Consider the following 26,286-nt stretch of genomic DNA (forward strand, 5'->3'; position numbering starts at 1 on the left):
ATACATTACTTTTTGCTCAAAGGAATGTTGAGAGGACTTTTTATGTCTACCAATTTGAGAGAACCGAATTGCTTCTGTATCACTCTCCGGAAGGCTGTAAATTTACTGAAAATGTTTTCTTTCTGCCTGTGAAATTGGCTTTTTAAATAAATGGTATAAATAAATTCAAGCCACAATGCACCAGAAACCTGATGTGTAGCAAACAACTGAAAACATTTCTGTAACCCCTGAATAGTGTCTGACTTTGCTACAAATAATTATTATATCTAAATATGATAGTTAAATTACATTAAATTGAATTAATTGCTAAAGACAATTTAAGGAAAAAATATGTATTTATTTTTTAAATTCAACGAATAAATTCAAATAACACTTAAAACACTATTATGTGTGACTGTGTATTATGGCTCATATGACAAGGGATGTTGATTAAATACCACACATTTATAAAGTTGAATTATTACTTGTTTATTATCTGTTTATCTATTTTTCTTTTGATTCTTTGATTTAATGTCTAATTTCGTTGATGTTGATAATACACTGGCTTTAGAACACTATTTGTGGCTTAATACTAAATCTGTGCATAATTAAGCACTAACATTAGTAAATGCATTAGGTATCATTAACTAACAATGAATAATATATATTTTTAAAGCATTTATTCATCTTTGTTAATGTTAGTTAAAAATTTTAAAAAATTACATAATTGTTAGTTCATGTTAGTTGATTGTGCATTAACTCATGTTAACATATACAACTTTTGATTATAAAAACATGTATTACTATATGGTGAAATTAACATTAACCACAATGAATAAATGCTGTAAAAGTATTGTTTATTGTTAGGTCATGTTAAGTAATGTAACCTGTAACCATGTAAACAAATGGAACCTTATTATACAGTGTTACTAAATTATCAATATCAATCACTGGTTTAAATTACTATGATATTTTTCACACTGTATATGTTAACATATACAACTTTTGATTATAAAAACATGTATTACTATATGGTGAAATTAACATTAACCACAATGAATAAATGCTGTAAAAGCATTGTTTATTGTTAGGTCATGTTAAGTAATGTAACCTGTAACCATGTAAACAAATGGAACCTTATTATACAGTGATACTAAATTATCAATATCAATCACTGGTTTAAATTACTATGATATTTTTCACACTGTATACTCACAGCTCTGTTTTTTGCAGGATGGATCTATTTGTTGTATTGTGGTGAATTACATAACCCATTATACTGTATATCCATATCAATAGTGTCCGTGCACTTATTGGACTTGAGATGTGGCACTCGACCAGATCAATAACAAGTGGGCAGTTGATACAGTTACCTAAGCATACAGAACAGCCTACTAACAGACTCAAATGCTATTTCAAGAGCATGTACTAGTGTATATCACCACAAAATGCTTAACCAAAAAGCAGATTAATATCTTAAGGTGTGTTCCAAACCACACACTTCTGCACTATTCTGTAAGTAGTACGAGTAGTATGTTAAAGACCCAATTTATGGTGATCCAATCACATGTGGTCAGACCTGAATATAGGTCTAAACAGGATCTAAAATTGGATCGAACCACAGAAATCACATACAAATGTGGTCAAAAATGCATATGTCCACATCGCATTTGAGGTGATCCTGATAGACGATGTCGCCGCAGATGGCCACCTTGGTGTGGAGCTCTTCAATACTTTTGTTGTTTTTGTTTGTTTGTCCTGTGTTTAGTCATTTTGTTCCAATCAGTTTTAACAGGGACGAACTTCTGAACATTTGGCAGCACATACCAGACTATCTTTTCCTGTTTTTTGACTATTCAGATGTTTTTCTGGACATTTAAGTTGGAGACGCAGCTGTGTTGTTTAAGCACGCTATGACATGCAGGTGAGGGAAGCGAGCCGACGTGCTGGTCAAGCTCCGACTGCGTGGCTTTCGAAGAGCGCTGCTGAGTCAAGTGAATCTCTGCTCTCTCCCTAACAAAACAGATGAACTACATTTCCTCACCCATACAAACATGGGCTTTTCAAACTCTGCTGCCTTGTGCTTCAAAGAAACCTGTCTGAGTGAAACCATTCCGGACAGTGCATTACATCTGCTGAGCTTTCAGCTTTTCAGAGCAGATCGCATTGCATAGTTAACAGAGAAATCTATGTGTAACTATGTAAGTGTTTATATTACACACGTGTGCTTGAATGCAGCTCTGAAAAAGCTGTCTGATCAGATCACAGACATGGAGCAACAACACCTGGACTCACTTATTATTATTGTCGGCGATATTAACAAAGCCAACCTCACACGTGAACTGGCAAAATACAGACAGCACATTACATGCCCTACCAGGTACATTATATTGTATATATTGGACCACTGCTACACAACATTAAAGGATGCATATCACTCTGTCCCTAAAGCAGCTTTGGGACTCTCTGATCACTGTCTGGTTCATCTTCTTATAACCTAAATGCAGAAACTTAAATTAGAGAAACCTGTAGTAAGGACTGTAAAGAGCTGGACAAATGAAGCAGAGCTGGAACTACAAGCCTGCTTTGACTGCACTGATTGGAGTGGTTTTGAAGCTGCAGACACCAATCTAGATGAGCTCACAGATACTGTGACATCCTATATGAGTTTCTGTGAAGATATGTGCATTCCTACTAGGACTTATTTAATGTACAACAATGACAAACCATGGTTTACAGGAAAACTCAGACAGCTTCATCATGCCAAAGCAGATGTTTACAGAAGCAGGGATAAAATCTTGCATAATCATGCCAAAAACACAGTGGTTAAGGAAATTAAAGTGGCTAAAAAAAAGATACTCTGAGAAGCTGAAAAACAAGTTTTCAACTAATGACCCTATATCAATGTGGAGAGGCCTGAAAGACGTTACTAACTTCAAGACACTATCCCCCAACACTGTAGGGAACCAACAACTAGCTGATGACATGTTGATGTGTTTTACTGTAGATATGGAAAGCCCAGTCATACGCCCCATACCCGCTCTGACCTTCACTTCACACAAACACCAACACGTCCTGCAAGCCCCCTCCTTGTATGTGGAAGCATACTTGGCAATAAAGCTCATTCTGATATCAACACAGATGACAATCACAAACAGCTGAAGCTCCTTTAATAAAGGTAATCCACTAAAATAACAGATAATTCTGCTTGACATGTGGAATTTTTGCTTAGATAAAATTTAAACCACATCTGGGAGAAACAGTGCACCGTTTTTTCACGCTTTGTCTTTTCTGGCTTTGTTGCGCTTTATTATCATGCAACACTGACATAGTGATTGATGTATGACATCATGAAACAGAGACCCTCCCCTCCAAATCCGAACACAAGTGGTCACAGGAGTAAACTGTCCAGGTGTAAACGGTGTGGTAAAAAAAGCTTTAAGTGTTCCATTTGGAACAATACTACACTTTGAAAATTCACATGTGTATAAGTGCATAGTGTATAACGTAAAAACTGCAATTAGTTTAAGAGTACTGGCTCTTTATATTTTATATCCACTTGAAAAAAGTATATCTTTTCTGTATATAACTCTGTTTATCTTATATCTACTTCATATAACTGATCAATACTATCAACAAAAATGGTTAAACAGACAACCAAATCTTAATAAAAACAAATCCCAAAAATAAAATTCCACAAATTCAGTAGCACATATTGAAGCTCGGGGTGGTTGACGATCCAATTGGAATCATGCTAGGAGGCAGGTATAAAGGATTTTTCAAGGATCTTATATTAAAATATTTTCAGCATCTCTGCTGAGATCTGCTCTGCGCTTGTATATGGTTGAACTTTCAAGTAATAGCTGCTGAAGCAGCCCTAAGCGATTTTATTTGGCAGGATCTTAATCCTCATAGAACAGTATGTCAATGGCTTTTCCAATTTTTGAAGGATGCTTTGTTATTCAGTGTTGCATAGTGCACATATAGTGTTGAAACAGCGCAGCATAGAATAACTGAACTGCTTCAGGGTGTACAGTATATGTGGTACCTTTTGCCAATTGTTTTCCTTTTAAAAAAAATCTTTTTGAACAGGAATTACTTTTTTCAATGTCAGTGTTGATTTAATCTAATTCTGATGATGAATCTTAACTCATTCTGGACATATTTTTTAATGTTGAAAGAATAAACAAAGTAGCATCCAAATAGCCTGCTTAAAACTCCAGCTTAGGCAAGCTTGAATTTCCATGCTGGCCAAACTGGTTTATGCTGGTTTGGTGGTGGTAAATCAGCATAGCCATGTAGGTCAACTTGCATGGTCTTTCTAATAAAGCTGGTTGAGCAAGTGAGGCTTGCTGGTTATACTAGTTAAAAAAGCATGCCAGGGAAACCGGCATACCTGCACCCCATATAGAGTACAATAAATATTTATTTTTGAGTGAATATTTGCACTAGGTGTAAATAGCACTTGCTACACTGTCAGAGAGGTTTACACTCCAGTAGTCTGATGGGAACACAGAAATTGAAGTCCCAGTGTTGCTGCAATGACGTAATGTGTCTAACATGTGGATGTGCTTTTTTCATGTGGATGACCCGGGTTTGAATCCACCTTTCGTCCCACTTTTTTCAGGGATGCACGGTGGCCGATATATTATTGGCCGATAACCGGGAAAATAAAAATATCATACGAAATAGCCAACTTGTAAATTATTTAAGAATTTTCTTCTAATCAATTCTTACGAATCGATTATCGGTATCGGTCACAATGAGCTGTGAATTATCAGTTATTGATATCACCCAGAAATACTTACAACAGTAATATGGTGTTAATATAACCACGTGGTTACTATAATTTTCTAGAAAATACCATGATGAAACTATGGTTACTCTAGTAAAACCATGGTTAATTTTTGTAAGGGAAGGTTAGGTTTAGGGGTTGGTGTATGTTGTCTATGGGACTCTAAATAAACACGCTGCAATATTATTCGCCAATTTTTGTGAATGTGCAGTAGAGATTTAGTGATAATTTTCTGGCCTTAAATGCCTCGCATATCTTTTAAGCTGCAGGTTTTGCTTGACATATCTGTACATTTTCAGTTCGGAGTAAAAGTTAAAATCCTAATAAAATGCCTTATGTCTAACTGACAATTCCATAATAACAAACTCTAAAAGAGGATTACAGCTATCTCTGCTCCCTCAAAGGCGTGAGAAATAATCAACTTTATCACAGCTTAACTGAAGCTTCATTCCTCCAGCATTTTCACCCACTGATCCTTTACATCTAATGTACTGAGTGTGGTGGGGGCTTAACCTTATTTTTAAGCTGGATCTGTTTTCATGTAAGCCCCAGGATTTGTGCTAAAGGAACTATTTTCATGCAGTTCAATTTCTCTATTCCAGCAATCAAAGAACATGTCTGTTTTGGAGATAAATATCCAGTCATCTGCATTTACAGGGCACTCTGTAATCCTGGGGTCATTTATCATGTTTCCATTTGTCAGAATGCGTATGAATAATCAGATTGAATATTTCTTGATGGCAATTAATTAAATATTCCACCTTTAATATAAATTAATTTATATTATCCCACTCTACTAGCAATATTTTAAATGCAATTTGCATTGATTATTACGGTGCTAGAAAATCACTGTATTGATATTCCTCAAACATTCTTTATTTTACATATTTATTCAGTTAATTCAGCACAAACCACTTAACATTAATTTCAATAAATGAATGATTAAAGTTTGAAAATCTCCCATTGGCTTACATCAATAGAATGTTCTATAATCAAAATCTTACAGCGATGACCTCATTGTAATTTTTCATACTGAATCTATTTATCCATCTACATTGCCGATTACCATAAATGTATCTCCCTTTCTCTATCTATCCTTTTACCTACAACTTTAAAAATATTCTTACTGCTTTGCAAGCACTGGTATTTCCTTAATTAAATGCAAATCTAGCTTTCTTAACAGTCCTATTTTTAATTTAGGCACTCCAAATAATGCCAGAGATAACACTGTGTGAGCTAGAGTCTATATGGGCTTCTTGTTGTTTTCTTGTAAGCTCTTATGAGCTTGAATTTGAGGCTGTTTTTGTTCATTTTTAACAAGGAAAGCTGTGTAGGCATAGAACAGTAATGAGAAAGGATGTATCAGTAGAACAAAACATGTACAAGTTGGGTTTTCGTCATATGATGTCTTTTTGCATTTGAATAAGGGAGTAATGACAAGTATATCTCCCAGTATGGTTGCCTATAGCCACTGAGACATCAGCTGAACAATACCTGAGATTGCAATGCTTAGAACGAGCTTGATTTATTTTATTTTATCTTTTATGAAATCACACTGCTTGTTTATTAATAGTGAATAACCAATTCAGTGTCAACACAGTGACAACAGATAATGCATAACAATTCAACATAAATGTAATAATCCACATTCTGTGAACAGTTTTTTTAAATCCTTATAAATGAGAAGTGAACGGATATTTAACACGTGAACTTCTGCGATTAATTGTTGAATGTTTAACGCTTCCTGGACCCACTAATGCTTTTCCCCATTTCCTGTGGCTAAAATTGCCATATAGGCTATAAATTTCCAGGAGTTACATGTTTGACTCGACTGCACATCCTAGCACTGAAACAGATTGTGTTGAGCAATGCCTATTCATTACGCTCGACGCATGTCCCGGGAATAATAAACATGGGAGCTGATTTCCTGTATAGAGCAGGGGTACTCAATAGTTGGACTCCGGTCCAGATGCGGACAGAAGGACATTTCAATCCAGACCGTGCTCTAAATATTTGTGCTAGTTATCTGACACCTTGCTAAATGATTGTGTATGCATACGTGTATATCGTTCAGCGCTGGAGAGAAATTGCGTATAAAGTGCGTTCAGCACTGAACGCTTTATTCCCGCTCTGCTGCATTGCCTCTCTCCCCTGTACCCACTATAGACATGAGGCACAGCATAAAGCCTCATTTACCGTATGTACAAGTTGCAGGTGTGATTATTTTAACATCAAAACATTCACATCAAAAATGTTATAGTGGCGCCTTTAGACTATAATGTTTTTTCCCTGTCTAAATTTAGCTTTATTAATCAGCAGTTTATGAGCCTTTCATAATAAAAAAAAAACAGATTTTTGTCCTAATTTTGTGAAAATTAGATGTCGTCATGGAAAGGAAAGCCTATTTATACTTATTATGCAAACAGTACTTCACTGTTGTTATCTAAATTGATTGTTGTTAATAGATTCTCACTTTAAGGAAAATATAAAAATAGTCTATTGAGACTTTTACATTTGTTTTAAATATTCTCTCAGGGGATATCCCTGTGTTACGAATGGAGGCAGACGAGGAGAGCGGATCTAAATGCAAACTTACTTTTATTGACTTAGACAATCAACAAACACAAAGGAAAACCCACAATGGGGAAATAAACACAAGACTGAGGAAAACGGGCAGAGAACACACACCAGGCTAACAACATTCAACGATAGACAAGGACTGAACCAAAAACCAGGGTATATATACATGAACATAGAACTAAGGGGCCAATGAACAAACAGAACACCAAACAAGATAACGAGGGAAGAAACAGAGGCAAGTGGCAAGTTAACGAGGGACAACAAGATGACGGAAAACACGAACGCTAACAAAGAGACTATGGAGTTACATACGGGACAAAAGTGAAAACTATGGAATGCAAAAAGTGACAAAAATGGCAAACAAGAGGGAACAGTGAAACAAGACGAGGTATGCATAACAGAGCCCCCCCACAAGGATCGGATTTCAGACGATCCGAAATAAATAAAAAACAAATAATAAAATAAAAAAAAAAAACACCAGGAGCAGACGGGCAGACCAGGGGGGCACGAGAGCAGGCAGGAAGTCCAAGGGGGCGCAGAGGGCAGGCAGGAAGTTCAGGGGGGCACAATGGGCAGGCAGGAAGTCCAAGGGGGCACGGAGGGCAGGCAGGAAGTCCAGGAGGGCACAAAGGGCAGGCAGGAAGTCCAAGGGGGCACAGAGGGCAGGCAGGGAGTCCAAGGGGGCACAGAGGGCAGGCAGGGAGTCCTGGGGGGGCACAAAGGGCAAGGACAGGTTCAGGTGGTCTGGGAGCTGGCCACAGGGCAAGGACCGGTTTGGGGAACCTGGGAGCTGGCCACAGGGCAAGGACCGGTTTGGGGAACCTGGGAGGAGGCCACTGGACAGGGACTGGGTCAGGGGCCCTGGGAAGAGGCCACAGGACAGGGACCGGGTCAGGAGGCCTGGGAGGAGGGCACAGGACTGGAACAGGGTCAGGAGGCCTGGGAGGAGGCCACAGGACAGGGACTGGGTCAGGAGGCCTGGGAGGAGGCCACAGGACGGGAACAGGGTCAGGAGGCCTGGGAGGAGGCCACAGGACGGGAACAGGGTCAGGAGGCCTGGGAGGGGGCCACAGGGCTGGAACAGGTTCAGGGGCCCTGGGAGGAGGCCACAGGACAGGGGCCGGGTCAGGAGGCCTGGGGGGAGGCCACAGGACGGGAACAGGGTCAGGAGGCCTGGGAGGAGACCACAGGACAGGGACTGGGTCAGGAGGCCTGGGAGGAGGCCACAGGACGGGAACAGGGTCAGGAGGCCTGGGAGGAGGCCACAGGACAGGGACTGGGTCGGGGGCCCTGGGAGGAGGCCATAGGATAGGGGCCGGGTCAGGAGGCCTGGGAGGAGGCCATAGGACAGGGGCCGGGTCAGGAGGCCTGGGAGGAGGCCACAGGACAGGGGCCGGGTCAGGAGGCCTGGGCGGAGGCCACAGATCAGGAACAGGGTCAGGGGCCCTGAGAGAAGGCCCTAGAGGCGGAGACCTGGAAGGCTCTGGTGGCGGGGCCGATGGAGGTGGCGCCATAGGAGGCTCTAGAGGCGGAGGCCTGGAAGGCTCTGGATGTGAAGCCGTAGGAGGCTCGGGAAGCGGAGCCCAGGAAGGCTCGAGAAACTTGAGCGGAATCCTAGAGAGCCCGGGAGGTGGAGCCGTAGGACGCTCGAGAGGTGGAGCCCTAGAAAGCTCTGGAGTCTCTGGGAGCAGAGCCGCAGGATACTCGAGAGGCGGAGCCGTAGGAGGCTCAGGAGGCGGAGCTGTAGGACGCTCGAGAGGTGGAGCCCTAGAAAGCTCAGAAGTCTCTGGGAGCAGAGCCGTAGGAGGCTCGGGAGGCGGAGCCGTAGGAGGCTCGGGGAGAAGGGCCGTAGAAGGCTCGAGAGGCTTGAGGGGCGGAGCCCTGGAAAGCTCAGAAGTCTCTGGGAGCAGAGCCATAGGAGGCTCAGGAGGTGGAGCCGTAGGAGGCTCTGGAGGCGGAGCCACAGGAGGCTCGGGGAGAAGGGCCGTAGAAGGCTCGAGAGGCTGGAGCCCTGGAAGGCTCGGAGGGCGGAGCTCTGGAAAGCTCGGGCAGCTCGGAAGGCAGAGCTCTGGAAAGCTCGGAAGGTGCTGGCTCAGGGACGGTCGAGGCTGCAGGCGCTGGCTCTGGGATGGACGAGGACTCAGGCTCGCTTGCAGTGGCAGGCGTGGGCTCTGGATCGCTGGCCGTGGCAGGCGTGGGCTCTGGCTCGCTGGCCGTGGCAGGCGGAGACTGGGGAGCAGAAGCGTTTCCTCTTCTCCTCCGCCGGGCGGACGAAGCTGGCAACGCCGGCTCATTGGCCGTGGCAGGCACGGAAAGCCCAGAGGCGGAAACCGGGATCGAGAGAGGTGGTCCCCGGCAGCGAGTTCTCCCAAGACTAGACTCACATATTCCCTCCACGTGAGGTCTCCGGAGTTCGGCAATTCCCACAGCTGGTATGTTGGTAGCCCAAGCTGGTAGATGGTCTTCAGGGATGTGTCGTCGAAGCCGGTGTGGATGGCAACAGCGGAAAAGAAGTGGGAGTACTCGCGGATGGTCAGATCCGCCTGGGCCAGTTCCATAAAGAAAGCTGCTAGATCCATATTTGGCGGTCTATCGTTCCGTTACGAATGGAGGCAGACGAGGAGAGCGGATCTAAATGCAAACTTACTTTTATTGACTTAGACAATCAACAAACACAAAGGATAACCCACAATGGGGAAATAAACACAAGACTGAGGAAAACGGGCAGAGAACACACACCAGGCTAACAACATTCAACGATAGACAAGGACTGAACCAAAAACCAGGGTATATATACATGAATATAGAACTAAGGGGCCAATGAACAAACAGAACACCAAACAAGATAACGAGGGAAGAAACAGAGGCAAGTGGCAAGTTAACGAGGGACAGGTGAAAGCAATGACGGAAAACACGAACGCTAACAAAGAGACTATGGAGTTACATACGGGACAAAAGTGAAAACTATGGAATGCAAAAAGTGACAAAAATGGCAAACAAGAGGGAACAGTGAAACAAGACGAGGTATGCCTAACACCCTGAACCCCCATACAGTGTTTTTTATCTGTTAATAGGCCTCCTGTGTCCCATATTTATATATACATATTTAAATGAAACAACTGTACTGCTGTCATTCAGTTTCAAAACGAACTGTTGATATTATCTTTTAATATTCATATCCAAGTGCCCTCAACTGATGAAGTCTTGATGCAAAAGTTTAATCTTTTGGTAGAAAAGATCTCTCAGACCCCTCCTACTTTGGCTGTCTCTGGGCCCCAAATGTCCTCATCCCTGCCCAGTTTTGAAGAGACTATTTTGACTGTTTAGGAATATATATATATATATTTTTATAATGTGTATATATATATATATATATATATATATATATATATATATATATATATATATATATATATATATATTTTTTATTTATTTCTTTTATTTACAAAGTACTAAGCTACATATTATTATCCTGACCTTTGCTGGGAAGGAAATGTGGAGACCAGACCTCTTGGAACTTTAATTGAGAACCCCTGGTATAGAGAATGGAGACTTCACCTGCAAATGGTGTGCCAGGTGTGGGAGAGGAACGGACCTAGCATGTGCGCGATATAAACTGGACGGCAGCCAAAGAACATAATAGTTTTGAAATTTTAACCTTCATCAAATTATACTTCAGCATTCGATTTTTTTTTATATATGTAGGACGGCAGAAGATTTTGCCCAACTTTTAGTTATAGCATGTACACTGATTTTATGGCATTTAAACTTGTAAATACTTGTATGAATTTATTCCTGTAAAAATGTGTCTAATTAACTCTATCTGAATGTACATATTTAACCCTTGTGCGACCTTTGGGAAATTTTTGTCTTTTTCATTTTTTTACTATCATTTTGGCTGTGTTAATTTCAATTTAGCAAAGGTGTGTATTTTTGGGGGGAATGAATAGTTACACTCAAATAACCCAAAATAGTTACACTCAGGACCTTATGGACAAAAATTATCCCATTGCAACTGCAATAATTGATCCCAGTGCCATTAAAGCATAAAATAATGAATTCTATGATGTTATGCTTTCATAATATCGGAGCCCTGGCTTCAAAATTTAACACAATTATATTTTCCACCAGATGGTGCCATTTTTCTCATATTTAGCCATCCATCCATCCATCGTCAACCGCTTATCCTGTGTACAGGGTCGCGGGGGGCTGGAGCCTATCCCAGCTAACATGGGGCAAAAGGCGGGGGACACCCTGGACAGGTCGTCAGTCCATCGCAGGGCCACACATAGACAGACATACACTCACACTCACCTCCACATCCACGGCAATTTTTTTTTTGGAGACGCCAATTAACCTAGCCTGCATGTCTTTTGGATGGTGGGAGGAAGCTGGAGTACCCGGAGAGAACCCACGCAGACACGGGGAGAACATGCAAACTCCACACAGAAAGGCCGGGGCAACCAGGGTTTGAACCCACAACCTTCTTGCTGTGAGGCGACAGTGCTAACCGCTGCACCACCGTGCCACCCTCATGTTTAGCCTTTAATTTATAATCTGACTTTTGTTATTCTAGTTGTAAAACGCTTAATAATTAATTGTAAGGTTGTGAGCCCAGGAAAATCAATCTTAACCTTAGTTACAGGAGGTTGCAATGTGTCTGCTTCTATATTGGTGACTTTAAACCACTGAATCCTAAATTGCCTAAAAGGGACTGTCTTTAATGCATGTCACTTTATATATATATATATATATATATATATATATAGATAGATAGATAGATAGATAGATAGATAGATAGATAGATAGATAGATAGATAGATAGATAGATAGATATTAAATAAATATAAATAAGCATGCAATATAAACATTTTAGCAAAGGAATTTTGTATTCATCACTTTGTGGGGATAAAAACTCCCATGAGAATACTAAAACCTGAAATTTCTGACATTGTGGGGACATTTTGTCGGTCCCCATGAGGAAAACAGCTTATAAATCATACTAAATTATGTTTTTTGAAAATGTAAAAATTCTGAAAGTTTTCTGTGAGGGTTAGGTTTAGGGGTAGGGTTAGGGGATAGAATATAAAGTTTGTACAGTATAAAAACCATTATGTCTATGGAAAGTCCTCATAAAACATGGAAACCTGTGTGTGTGTGTGTGTGTGTGTGTGTGTGTGTGTGTGTGTGTGTGTGTGTGTGTGTGTGTGTGTGTGTGTGTGTGTGTTTTCAAGTGTCTGGCAAAGATACATAATACTTATTATGCTACTATATAGAACTTTAAGAATGGCTCATTTATAATCTGACTTTTGTTATTCTAGTTGTAAACCACGTAATAATTAATTGTAAGGTTGTGAGCCCAGGAAAATCAATCTTAACCTAAGTAACAGGAGGTTGCAATGTGTGTGTGTGTGAGAGAGAGAGAGAGAGAGAGTGTGTGTGTGTGTGTGTGTGTGTGTGTGTGTGTGTGTGTGTGTGTGTGTGTGAGAGGTGTGTGTGTGTGTGTGTGTGTGTGTGTGAAAGTGTGGTGAGTGAGTGAAAAACAACAGTGGCATTATGTAAACAAAAAGTCTGAGTACTGAGTACTATTAATGAGACATAGTAAAACAATATTATAAATACCAAAACAGACCAAAGATAGATTGTATTTAATATAAACATATCTGTTGTGGAAACATGGAGGAAAATAAATTACCTAGTGAAGCAGTATGTCTTGATATTCTGTACTATTATCATCCTCTCTATTAGGTAGTGTTCAACTGCGAAGTACATTTTAGACAAAAACTTCACTTTCTTTCATTGTTTTGGCTTATATGTTTTATGAAGATCTGGGCAAACACAGTACCTCCAGACAAGACTGTTACTATTTGTTTGTTTGTATCTCTTTCTCTCTCTCTCTGAAAAATAACCATGCACTGCCTCTTAGATGCTGAACAGGAGCAAAGATGAAAGCATGCAAGTGTTGTAGAACTCTCAGCTCAGGCCTCTTCTCATCATTATAAGCATTGATTATGAACACTCATGCCCCTAATATAACATTTTTAGGGGCATCGTTTTTTGTGGCTGTTAAGTTAGTATGTTACAATACAACGTATTCACAACCAGGCACTGAAAAAATATATTAAGAATTACTACAGAATTACAAAAGAATCCTAGGATATACTTGATATGTGCAAAATTACACTTTTTAGGATAATACTTTTCTGTATTATTATTCAACACCTTACATTTTCCTGACAGACAGCACCAATTTATGCCTGGCTTTAATGTATTGACCTCAAATGACAACAAATCCTGATTTATTAATAATTATGTTAATAGCTGTATTTCAGAAGACAGACAACATTCTACTGCAGCAATACAAATGTGATTGTCTTTTGTGAGAAATGCAAATTGCATGTATTAATAATACCAACTGTTTCTGTAGAGTATAACCTCTCTGTTAATAGAATGTACATTGAATTTTGAGACAAGACAGAGTCTGTCTCAAAATGTAGATGCAAAAAATACAAATAAAAAATGATTTAAAACTAATTCATAAACTCTACAGAGATTTCCACCCAAATTAAGCAGTCTGCAGTCTTGAACTACACAGATTAATGAATTATTCAAACATACTGGCACCCTTTGAAAGGAACAAATAGTCTCCATCTTTTTCAGCTGCCCTTTATTGAAGCTTTTATAAAAAGTCCTTTTGAAATAGTAATATTTTAAGGGCTCTTGTATGATGTTTTAATCTGTACATCTAAAAACCTAATTCTCTGACTAATCAATAACCTACAAAAATCAATCTTTAAGCCAAAGTCTGATTAAAAAAGCTGTACAGCTATTTAACATCTTGGAGTCCTTGAGACAATTTTTATTTTTATTTTGTTCATTAGTTATTTTGATATTTTATTTTCTCCCTCTATTTAAACTTCAGTGGTTTTGACGCGTTTAACCAGCTAGCAAAGCTGTGCACTCATATCACGTATCTAACCAAAAATTTTCCTGTCATACTGCATTTCATTTCTCTACTTGTTTAATGTCTCTTAACCTGTCAACGTTTTATGAAGATACTATAAATCTTTTCATGAAATGGAGCTCTAATCTGGCTAGGACAAGATGGTATCATTATTTTCCAAGGCAATTGAGAGGGAATTGAGATATCATTCAACGTAACAGCTGCTGACTCAAGTCTTGTCTGTTTCCTTATTAAAGGGTCAGGGATAACATTTCTGTCATAGACAACGTTTCATCAAAAGCAAGAGATTCTTTTTTTTTTTACAAAGACTGCTCAGCTGGTGTGACACTGAATTTATTTTCCGTACCGTCTTTCTAATATAAGACAAATCTCAGAAGCTTGAAGGTGTTAAAATGTTTTATAGCCTTCTTAAAACCACATATTAAGTTGGTAGGTTTTACTGGTTTTAGATGTGTTTGGGGACACTGAAAAAAAGTCATTAGCCTTAATTAAATTATAGAAAGAATAAGTCGGTTTCATTGAGTCGACATAATTTAGTTGGATTATGTAAAATAAATGTAATATACTGTAGCAGTTTTAACTCATCTGCATTAGGTTCATCAAACTGGATTTACTATGGTTTATATCAGATATTTTCATATGTTGATCCAATTTAATTTCAGTTATTAATCATTAGTATATTCCAGGTGAGCATGTGTAAGGACAGTGAAACTGTTGTACTGTATTTAATATTTAATTGCAACTGCTTATAAACCTAAACACAAGTGCCATACTTCATCACAAAGGTCACCCCTAAAACTACAGCATAACAGACAATCAGACATTCAACAAAAAATTAAACATTAAAAAATCTTCTCCAAAATGCATGCTGGGAAATGGAAATCCCCTGCCCAGTTTAATCAATGCTACATTAACACCACAAAAAGTATTTATCTAGCCCCAACTCACATGGATTAAGTAAACGTCCATTTTACACATTTAAACTGATAGAACGCAATGAAATCAAGTTGTGTCAAAATGGTCTAGAACTGTGTTGCTTCAGCTCGTTTTAAATAAGTAAATTGAACAAGCAGTAAAAATCCTCTGGCCAGCTAAACACCAGCTTGGCCAGGCAGTGAGACCAGCAAACCTTTAAGCGTTTTGTTTTTTTCCAACAAGGTAAACACAGAAATGCATGGACATCTGATATATTGTGTTTGTAATATCCTGTGTAATATCATTACTATTATAATACTGATGAGTTCGTTAAAAAAAAAGAAAAAGTCTACAAAGCGAAACATTTATTTCTAAAAGCAAAATGTATTCGTATTCGTTACAACAAAAGAATGCTTACAATTTATGCATAACATCCATTTGCTTAGTGACCTATAGCTGCTCTGTGTGTCTCTATGAAAACAGCAATGGATTAACAAAAATCCTTCAAGCAGAATTACTTCTAGCAAGTAATTATAGCTACGGCAGTTTGGAATTTAGACCTTTCACTAAGTATTCCTCTCTGGGAGTACATCCCTTTGACAAAATTTGACTTTCATCAAATTCTATTGCATTTGAGTCATGTGAAGTATTCAATGGAGATAAATCACACTTAATGTTTCAACCTATAGCAATTGGTCATTAATCATGTCCGCTGTTTAAAGGTCACACATAATTGTTTAAAAAACATATTTTTATTAATAATTCTCTGTTTTCATATTAAAATCACTAAACAATTGTAATTTATCAGAGTTTGTTACATTTTTAATTGCTTTGTTTTTATGAGAATGTTTGAGATTATTTTTATGTGCACAGAACAATGTTGTATTTGTACATATCATGACCCTTTGCACGCCAGCATGGTGTCAGCTTGTCAGACAAGTCAAAGAAATTATTAAACAGATCGCAGACACAACCATACGCACTTCATGCCAGCAGGGAAGTTTAGTACCCCAGACATTTCTCACTCTGCTTGGTGTTTTGAAAGATCTCAATATCAATATTTCACGTATGAAATCTCTTTAAAAATATATAGGCTGACTTTAAAAGCCCATCTGGATTTGCTTGATAAATGAAAAATTTAGGAACTGGTATGTGCTTTATGACGAAGGTTGGAGCTGCTTGCCAATGTCTTTCCAATACAACACTAAAACAGCTCATTAATATTAATCTCTAAACCAGTGGTTCTCAACTGGTGTGTAGTCTCATTTGTACCCAATGAATATTAAGATTAGAACAGTTTTTCACTGATTTCTGCTTAGGTTGCCAGCATGCCTTCCGCAAACATGATGCTTACTGGTTGCTTTCAGTTACTGAATTAGATTTTCAATGTTCATCATTACAAAATCACCATGACCTCTGTGGTTTCAGTAAATATTGCATGCCTCTTCTTCATCTTTCTTTCTGTTTCAAAATATAAAATAAAAAAATATGGATATTTATCTCTGAATAATTTATGACGAGGAGGTCTGCACCCTCGCAGTGATATTACAGAAGATCGAACGAAGCATTCTAAACATAGGATTCAGCTGTTTTCATCCAGTCCCATAGTGATACAGCTTCTAGGCTGAATCCAGATTAATTTCTTCCCAAAAATATTTTATTCATTACTGCCTTGGCTGCCTCGTAGGATTTTGATGTTCCACTGCTCCCTGGTAATCAAGGTGTTATTTCAGATAAATATAGCTTACATTTCAGATGCAATTTTTGTAAATCATGATGGGTTTAACAGATCTCCTAGTTATATGTTTAATTTGACTTAATAATTCAAGTATTGACATAATTGCTCATTTTGTTTAATAACAACATGGCACATATGAATATGGACCCTTTCTCGGAATGACACGAGCCAAACTCCTAACCGCTGTGCCATGGCAATGACAAATGTAGGCTGTTTTTGTTTTTTAAAATGATGGGCTGATAAATTGAATAAAATATACTATTACCATCCATATTGATTTATAGTTGAAAATAACTCAGATGTTAAACGCTGGTGTCTTAAATATCGTAACCAGCTACATTTCCTTGGTAAAACATACACTAACCATCATTAACCAGCCTGGACAAGCAAGGCAATGTATCCTGGTATAATTATTATTTATTTATTTTTTTGCAGGTTATACACCCTTTCTGCTTCCTGATCTCACTCTATTAATGTACTACTGCCTCCTCTTCAATTAGCTCTCTCCTCCATTGAGTAATTTCATGCAGGGCTACAAAATGTATTTCAATGCCTGCCTAGTATATCTACCTTTTCCTTTTGGGTTAAAACTGTGCTATGGGGAACTTGCTAATCTGACTAATATCTCACAAAGTGATGTACAACTAAATCTTTAGTCTAGAGGCACATTAAAGGCCTCATTTCCATCGCACTGTTCCTGCGAGGCAAATTTATGCTTTATTTATGCATACTAAATTGAAAGTGATAAAAGGGCAGAGAAGAAAAACACAAAATAACAAACAAATGCTACAGCAGATTGTATACCTAGAGACTCTGAGGTATGATAATTTAAAGCACATGATGGGGCAATCTCAAGGGAACAAATCTATTTTGTTTCTATGTAATTACCTAAATAAATATTCATAACGCAATGTATGATAGTCTCACTATGCTACTCATGAAAACATTCCTGTTAATTATCAGGGGCAAAGACTAATTTTCCAGTGTAAGTAAATCTTCAATTTGTTTTAATGTTGTAGCTCATGTTATTTCTGTGTGATAAGTCGAATCCATGGTTGGATGAGAATAATTAATTAATGGTACTTGCAGTAGGTTCACAAGACAATACTAATCATAGGACACTGCTATTAACATTAAAAAATATTTTAGACCATCGAAGTAATTAACATGCGCTTTTAACAGGTAAAAATTGATGTTTGAAAGCCCATGCATTGCACATAAGCAATGTGTACATGAGAATGGCTCAATAAAGAATAACCCTACAATATTATAAACTGTTGTAAAGATACAAGGCCGAATTCTTAAAAAGCATCACTGCACACACTCAGAAACATTGATAGGCTCATAAATATTCATTGCACATGTTACTATTCCGGAAGGCATCAATATTCCTGAGTAATCCAAAAGTCAAACTATGAAATAGAGAATGTATGTCTATAATAATAACAAAAAGCCAGTATGAAAAAAAAATCACAAATGAAATCTCATTAAAAATCTCAATTGTTTTTTCTAGACAGCAGCAAGATCAAATGGAGAGCAAACTGAGAAATTTCTTTAGGTGTCCTGCATCTCAGAGTTTTCTCCTGAGAAAAAGACCCTCTTAATCTCATATTGGTTCTCTCCAAGAGCTTCAGAAGAGATGTAAACAAAATGGTCTCAGATTTGCCAAGATATCAAAGTCTGCGAAAGTCAAAACTTTCAATATGAACTCAAATATTTATCATCAAATTCTGCCATCGTCTCTAAATTGTCTGAGCCATGCATTCAACATTAATTGTATAGCTCTATTCTCTTACAGTTTTTCATGAATGTTCTCATTTGTATTTATTTTAATTTATCTTTAGGAATGTAAGGAGAAACATCTGAGATAAAGTTGATACTTTGATGAAACATAACTGGGCACTACATTAAGTCTCATGAGCTATGAAGGAGCAATACAATTTCAAGGGGGTCTCTGATGTAATTGTTTTCTCTCTGTAAAATGTATAAATCGAAGAATTCATTTTCATTGGAGTACATTTAACTGAGAGTATCGTCACGTTCCAAGATGGTCGCACTCTGTGAGAACTCTGCAAACTTAAGAGTTTACAACGGTTAGTCTTGCTAAATTTTAAGAAATTCAAAAAAGTTTTGGAGATTGTGGAAATGGCACCGCCTAAGAAAACTGAGAAAATGGAAAGTGATATGGAAGAAATTCGCAAGTCTTAATCATATGTCTGGGGAACTTGTCAAAGTCACCGAACAGCTGACAAAGCTAATGCAAGTTGTAGAAGAGGTGAAACAACTGAAAGATATGATAAGCGCAAAAGACAAAATAATCAACAAACTCGAGAGAAGGCTCGATAACATTGAACAACAGACGCGAATGGAGGATGTAATGATTACTGGTCTGACCATCAAACCTCGGTCTTATGCGAAAGCTGTTGCAAGTGGTAGCAATGTCAGCGAGGATGCGGAGAAAGCTGATCTGCAAACACTGGAAAGGCAATTTCTTCAACTTTTGCAAGAGAAGGATATACATGTGGATCCGAAAACCATCTCGGCGTGCCATACTTTACCACGTAAAGACAAGACGAGGCCTGCAGTTGTCTTGCGCTTCATAAATCGGAAATCAAAACTGAAATGCTGAGCCAAGGGAAAAAGTTGAGAGGAACAGCGGTGTATCTGAATGAGCATTTAACGCAGAAAATGGCAAATATCGCAAGAGAAGCCCGCACCCTGCGGAAAGTTGGTAAAATTAAGGCGACATGGACAAGAAATTGTAAGGTATTCATTCAACTTAATGGGTCAAATCCGGAACAAGCTAAAGTTGTGATGTTAAGAGATTTGATAGATCTACAACAATTTAAATAATGGGATATATTCCTTTTTGCAATTTTGATACATCTCAAGATATGCCGATGTTGAACCCTGTGGGAATGAATATAATCTTGTCAAAATGGAAACTGTGGTCAGATAAACGGATTTATTTTGTTGTTGGACTGAGCCTGTATGATTTTATTAGAATGTCTATTTGACATTCAAAGTACTCATTTTTTCTATTATGGTCCCAAATGTTGATATAAATAGTGACAAAATATTTGATCTGGAAACTGTCTTTGCACATAATATATTAGCACCTGGGGAATGTCATTACTTTACAACACAAGAGTTTAATGGGACTACACAAAGGTTTTCTGATGACGCATTTTCCATCATACACTTTAATAGCCAAAGTTTGAAATGTAAATTATCAAAGATTAAAAACTTTCTTAGCGATTTAAAACGGACATTTAATGTGATTGCTGTAACAGAAACCTGGTTGAAGGAAATGCAAGTTGACAGTGTACAGATCAACGGTTACACCATGTTTTATGTAAACAGGATGGGGAAAGGTGGAGGAGGTGTTGCCCTCTATGTTGATGCTAAACTGAAATGTAAAGTCGTTGAGCATAAAACCATAGCTGTGACTGATTTGATGGAAGCATTAACGATAGAAATTATAAATGACAAAGGAAAAAATGTATTAATTACTTGTGTTTATAGACCTACAGATTTGTTTACAGAAAAAATAATAGAATTGTTTGACGATGTAAAGAATAAATCAGTAATTGTATGTGGTGATTTCAATATAGATTTGGGTAGCAAAATAGTAACTAATGATTTTAATAATTATATGGAAAGTGCAGGTTTATGCCCAATGATAAGCAAACCAACTAGAATTACAACTCATAGTGCTACGATTATTGATAGTATATATACAAATATACACGGCGAAATTATAAATGGTATTTTCACAACAGATGTGAGTGATCATCTCCCTGTATTTATAATTTATGATAATTTTTGTATTAAGACCACGCAAGATAACTCTTTCGTTGTTATAAGGGACAAGTCTAGTAAAGCTATTGAGGACTTTAAAGAAGATCTTAAGAGACAAAACTGGGATCAAGTATATACGAATGACTTAAATAATGCTTATAATGCTTTCATGACTATACTAATTAATTTATATGATCAAAATTGTAAACAAATCAAAATTTGTGCTCAAACTGCAAGAAATCATTTGATAACCCTTGGATGACAAATGGGTTGAAAAATGCTTGTAAAAAAAAAAAATTATCTGTATAGAATGTTTCTTAAAAAAAGAACAGAAGATGCAGAGTGCAGATATAAAAAATATAAAAACAAACTTGTATCAATTATAAGAAGACAAAAAAAGGATTATTATACCAATCTGATAGACAAAAGTAAAGGCAATATCAAAAACACATGGGGTGTATTAAATACAGTTATGCATAAAGGTAGGGCCAAAATTATTACTCCTGATTTTATAACCAAGAATAACTCAGATAAATATGCGACAGAAGAAATTGCAAATGAATTTAATAATTATTTTGCAAATATTGGCTCAAATTTAGTACAATACATCCCAGATGAAAATATTGATGGTAGTATTATTCCACATAGTGTAAACAGCATTTTCCTTGAGAGGGTACAAGCGAGTGAAATTTTGAAAATTGTTTATGAATTTGCAAATAAAAAGTCAAATGATTATATAGATATGAATATGTCACTGATAAAGCAAATAATAGACGTTATTGTTGAGCCTTTTACTTATATTTGTAATTTGTCATTCACTACAGGGAAATTTCCAGAATGTATGAAGATAACCAAAGTGGTTCCACTTTTCAAAAAAGGAAATAAAAATGATGTTTCGAATTATAGACCCATATCTCTGTTACCACAGCTATCTAAAATCTTAGAAAAATTATTTGTGAATAGATTAAAAAAATTTTGGGATAAAAATGAATTGTTAACAAATAGTCAATATGGATTTCGCTCAAATCATTCAACAGCAACAGCAATTTTGGAACTGGTAGAAGAAATAACCAATGCTATGGATAAGAAATATGTTACTGTAAGTGTCTTCGTGGACTTGCAAAAAGCGTTCGACACTTTAGACCACAAAATATTATTGATTAAATTATATAAATATGGTATAAGAGGTATAGCTCATCAGTGAGTCAAAAGTTATTTAAAAGACAGAGAGCAGTTTGTTGAAATCAATAGCATAAAATCAAGAAATTGTCCAATAAATTGTGGCGTACCCCAGGGATCGGTACTAGGTCCAGTACTTTTTCTTCTTTATGTGAATGATATAGCAAATGTTTCTAAGTTATTAAAATGTATTTTGTTTGCGGATGATACTACTTTATTTTATGCTGGCAAAAATATAAATGAGGTATTACAAGTTGTAGAGTATGAGTTTGGGAAAATTATTAGATGGTTCAATGCCAATAGACTGTCCTTAAATATCAGTAAGACAAAATTTGTGATTTTTAGTTGTATAAAAATGGATTTAGATGTAGCATTGTCAGTACAAGGAGTACAGATTGAAAGGACTCATGAATTTAAGTTTTTAGGTGTTGTGATTGATGAACAGTTGACATGGAAATTCCATATTGACCAGGTTAAATCTAGGGTATCCCAAATTATAGCTGTGTTACATAAAGTAAAAGAATCTGTTAATAAATGTGCCTTAATTTTGTTATATAATTCATTGATTGTTCCACATCTGACCTATTGCATTGAAGCATGGGGAAGTGCAAACAAGACTTATATAGAACCTGTATTTAAATTACAAAAAGCGTGCCATTCAGCGTTGTAAATGGAAGTGAATATAGGGCCCACACAAATCCAATATTTATACAGTTAAAAACTTTAAAATTCAATGACTTATTAGAATATAGCCTTCTAAAATAATGTATAAAGCTCATCTGAAAACATTACCTGATAAATTGCAAAATAGACTCATCAAGAGAGTTAGTAAATTTAATTTAAGAGGAACTGAAGTCTTTCAGAAACTTGAGTTTAGAACAAAATTAAAGGAAAGATGTGTCTCAATGCAAGGTGTCAGTCTGTGGAACAATCTAAATAGTGAAATTAAAACTTCAACATCGTTTTTTGTTTTTAAGAAGAGTGTAAAAGCATTACTAATAGAAAAATATAATGCATTTATTTAGCAGGACAATGTGATATTTGATTTATGACTTTGCATAGGTGCTGCAAAGTAGATGTGTGTTGTAAGCGTACCTTTTTGGAATTGTAATTCAATTTATGTTGATAAGGGGCAGATATTATAAGTTTATCTTCTTTTTGCTCCTTTTCATTTCTTTTTCAAAAGAATGAAATAAATATATATGAATGAATGAAAAGAATGATGTGAAATATTGCTTCAGGTTATGAAAATGCAGACTGTTAAAATGTAGGGATATTTCTCTGCAAACCCCCTCACGGCTTAAAGAATATGTTACATTGCAAGCTATATCCAGATGCCTCTATGTTTTCCTCTGTGTTTTGCGAAATGTCTGCTTGATGAATAATTTATCTGGGATATTTCAGAGAACTGCTCTTCTACAACCTGTACGCCATGTGAATTAACTATTCCCAGGTGAGCAGTGGTGGCAGCTGCAATGGTGGGGATGATTGAAAATGATATTCTCTCAGGACCAAACCAATGTGTAAGCAGCCATCATAAGTACAGGCAACACAGGAAATGAAAATAAAACACTGAATAAAACAATTCTGAGTGAATTTTGCCAACATAATCAGCTTGGATTGAGTTAAACATCGTACATGTTCTCAAACCCGACACTCCCTGGGGCTTACTGTAAATATACTCTGTGCCAAAATAACACCTCTTTCAGCTCTAGCAACAGAGTACAGTCTGTTTTCATTACTAGAAGGAAGGCAAAAATAGGATTTTACTCTAAAAAAAAATGCATGGATCTTTCAGGCCTACAGCCACTTTTTACCCTGAATGTGTAGCTGACAGCTGCAAGCACCTCTTATGCTTCACACATCTTGTTCTAAGATGCTATTTCTGCACAGAGCTTTTTACCTTTCTGTGGCTTCCTCCTCACAGGGATCCTCTGGATTGCTCTTCTGATCCTCATGGCTGCTCTTCGCCTCCTCTTTCCTGGAACTGCAAGGTGAATTGCTCTTAGGAAGCTCCTCACTGGTATGGATGTTCTGGAAGATGTTTTGCTGCTGGTGCCATGATTGATTGCCAGGCCTAACATAAACAGGTGTGGGCCCAGGGTTCGGAGCCAGAATGCTGTGCATTGGGCTGTTGCTCTTGCGGAGTCCTCCTCTGTCCCGGGAGTGACTCTTTAACCGAACTGGTGTTCCCCGGTGGTCGAAACCTTCCTGTTGGATATAGCCCCCATTCCCACCTGTGGTCTGGGTGCTATGACTGAACCAGCGCCAACGGAGCCTGAGGATCTGCTTTACGTCAAACTCCTTTTTTCCAGACACCGACATCCTATTCACCCTCGACGTGATGCCAGTCGCACATGGAATCCGAGGAATCTCAAGCCTGAATGCCTTAGTCTCAGATTCAGAGGCTTTGCCTCTTTGTCTTTGTTGTAGATTCTGGCCAAAAAAAGGATTGATGTCTGTAGGTTCTGTCTTTTCTTCAACTCTGTCTGCTCCTTTTCCTCAGTTATAACACACACATGATATCCTCTGCCTGTACCACCCTCCTCCCTTCCCTTTGTCGTTCTATGTATCTCTGCACACACGGTAAACAGGATATAAGCCAAAATAAGGATCGCTTACAGCAATCTGCTCAGTCTCCAGCAGCAAATAATGAACAGCTCTTACCAGAGGAGATGTGGCGCCAATGTGACAGGACGCAGAGGTCAAACCTTAGTAAGGGAATTCTTGTTGCACAGGAAGCAAAGCCAAAACCAACACATTCTCCATCCACAAGCAGCAGCATCTGTGCTCGCTCACACTCTGCCCCTTTTCTTTTTGTGAGCACACATGCTCTTTCCCTCGCTCTAGCTCTCTCTCTCTCTCTCCCTCTCTTTCACGCATGCACATAGACTTGTCATCTTACATGCGCTGTAAAGTCCCCTCATCTGATAGGATCCCGGGGGAGACAGTCTCAACTACTCAATGAAGAAAACCATGCAGAAAAATTATTCTCCTACTGTTTGTGAAACCAATGAAACTCCAAAGAGGATCACTGTTTTTTAAAGTCTATTTTTATGCCTCCATGGTTTTATCTCAGGTAAATGTCTGTCTGTGTGACTATGCAACCTTTCTTTGAGAGAGGAGACTGCTTTGGCTCTGTACTAAGATTTCGTTCACATACCACTGCAATGAGAAGACCTACATTTAGAAACTAATATGTGTCTTTCAGTTACACATACAAATAAATAATGATCAATAGACAGCTGGCAATTTGTTGTGTGTTCATTCAATGCCTCTTGAACACTAATTAGCTAACCAATGTTTACAAAAAATATATATTAAAATTGTAATTGCTTATAAATATTTTGGTTGGTGGAGTACAGAAATGGCACTGACTAATTATTTACGATTATATTATTTGTTACAGATTGTTATTTTTTATTGGGCCTGAGGTACCTGGTATAGGCTCCAGCACTCACAGTGTGACTCTACATAGGATAAGTAGTTATAGAAAATGGCTCGATGGATGAATAGGTGGATGTTATTTTTGAATATAATAACCAGTGGAGGAAAAAAAACTGAAATTTAAAAATCTTCCTATTTTCTTTTTGCAATGTGTAAAAGTCATAACAAATTTTTATCACAATGCTATTATTTGCTGATGTTTATATGCTGGAAGGAGTACAAATTAATAAATGTTCTACAGCTGAGAGCTTGTGTTTACCCTATAGAATGTGGATCTAAATGTGCTGCAGTGTATTTCATATTGTCCATCGTCTCCAGCAGGATCTAAAGATTTGCTGTTCCTATACAGTAATGCATTCATTTATTTATTCATGTGCAGGGCCTTCAGTTGACTGTTCTATTGTCTTGCTCAAAATACGTATACAGTCATATGTTATGGCATCCATTACGGTGAGGAAGTTCCCTTTGCTTTATTCCATGGTGAAATATGGTGGGGGGCGGGCGGGGGTCTTTCAGCAAATTGTTTTTAAAGTTTGCATGGATACATTTGAACATTTTCATTATCATTTAACAAAGAAGAGTTTTATCTTGTTTTTATATTATATACTTGTCTTAGTTTTCAAGGCAGATACTAATTATTCATGTTCTCCCCATCATTTCAATTATATTTATGTTGTTAATGTAGACATCCATCTTTCTTATAGTTTCAGAACTTTTGTTTTATGTACATAAAATCTGATTTTCTCTTGCCTTCATATGTCCTACTACTCCCCCCAAATTCCTCACCCTAATAGAGTAATTCTTTAAGAATATTAGAACTAATTAGAACCTGTGTACTACCATATATATCAGTATGTTATGTATGAGCATATACATAATTTAAAAGTA

At 37.6% G+C, this 26,286-nt stretch overlaps 1 protein-coding gene across 1 annotated transcript in view; it reads right to left on the minus strand.

Moving 5' to 3' along the window:
* Positions 1-24,758, minus strand: part of LOC127659675 (kelch-like protein 4) — a 65,272-nt gene extending 40,514 nt beyond the window's left edge. The window contains exon 1 of the mRNA XM_052149598.1: positions 23,855-24,758. Coding sequence (XP_052005558.1) covers positions 23,855-24,276 — 422 coding nt within the window. The 5' untranslated portion in view covers positions 24,277-24,758. The remainder of the gene's footprint in view (positions 1-23,854) is intronic.
* Between the last annotated feature and the right edge of the window lie 1,528 nt (positions 24,759-26,286).

The sequence above is a fragment of the Xyrauchen texanus genome, chromosome 19 (assembly GCF_025860055.1).
Source record: "Xyrauchen texanus isolate HMW12.3.18 chromosome 19, RBS_HiC_50CHRs, whole genome shotgun sequence".
In the NCBI taxonomy this organism is placed as follows: Eukaryota; Metazoa; Chordata; class Actinopteri; order Cypriniformes; family Catostomidae; genus Xyrauchen; species Xyrauchen texanus.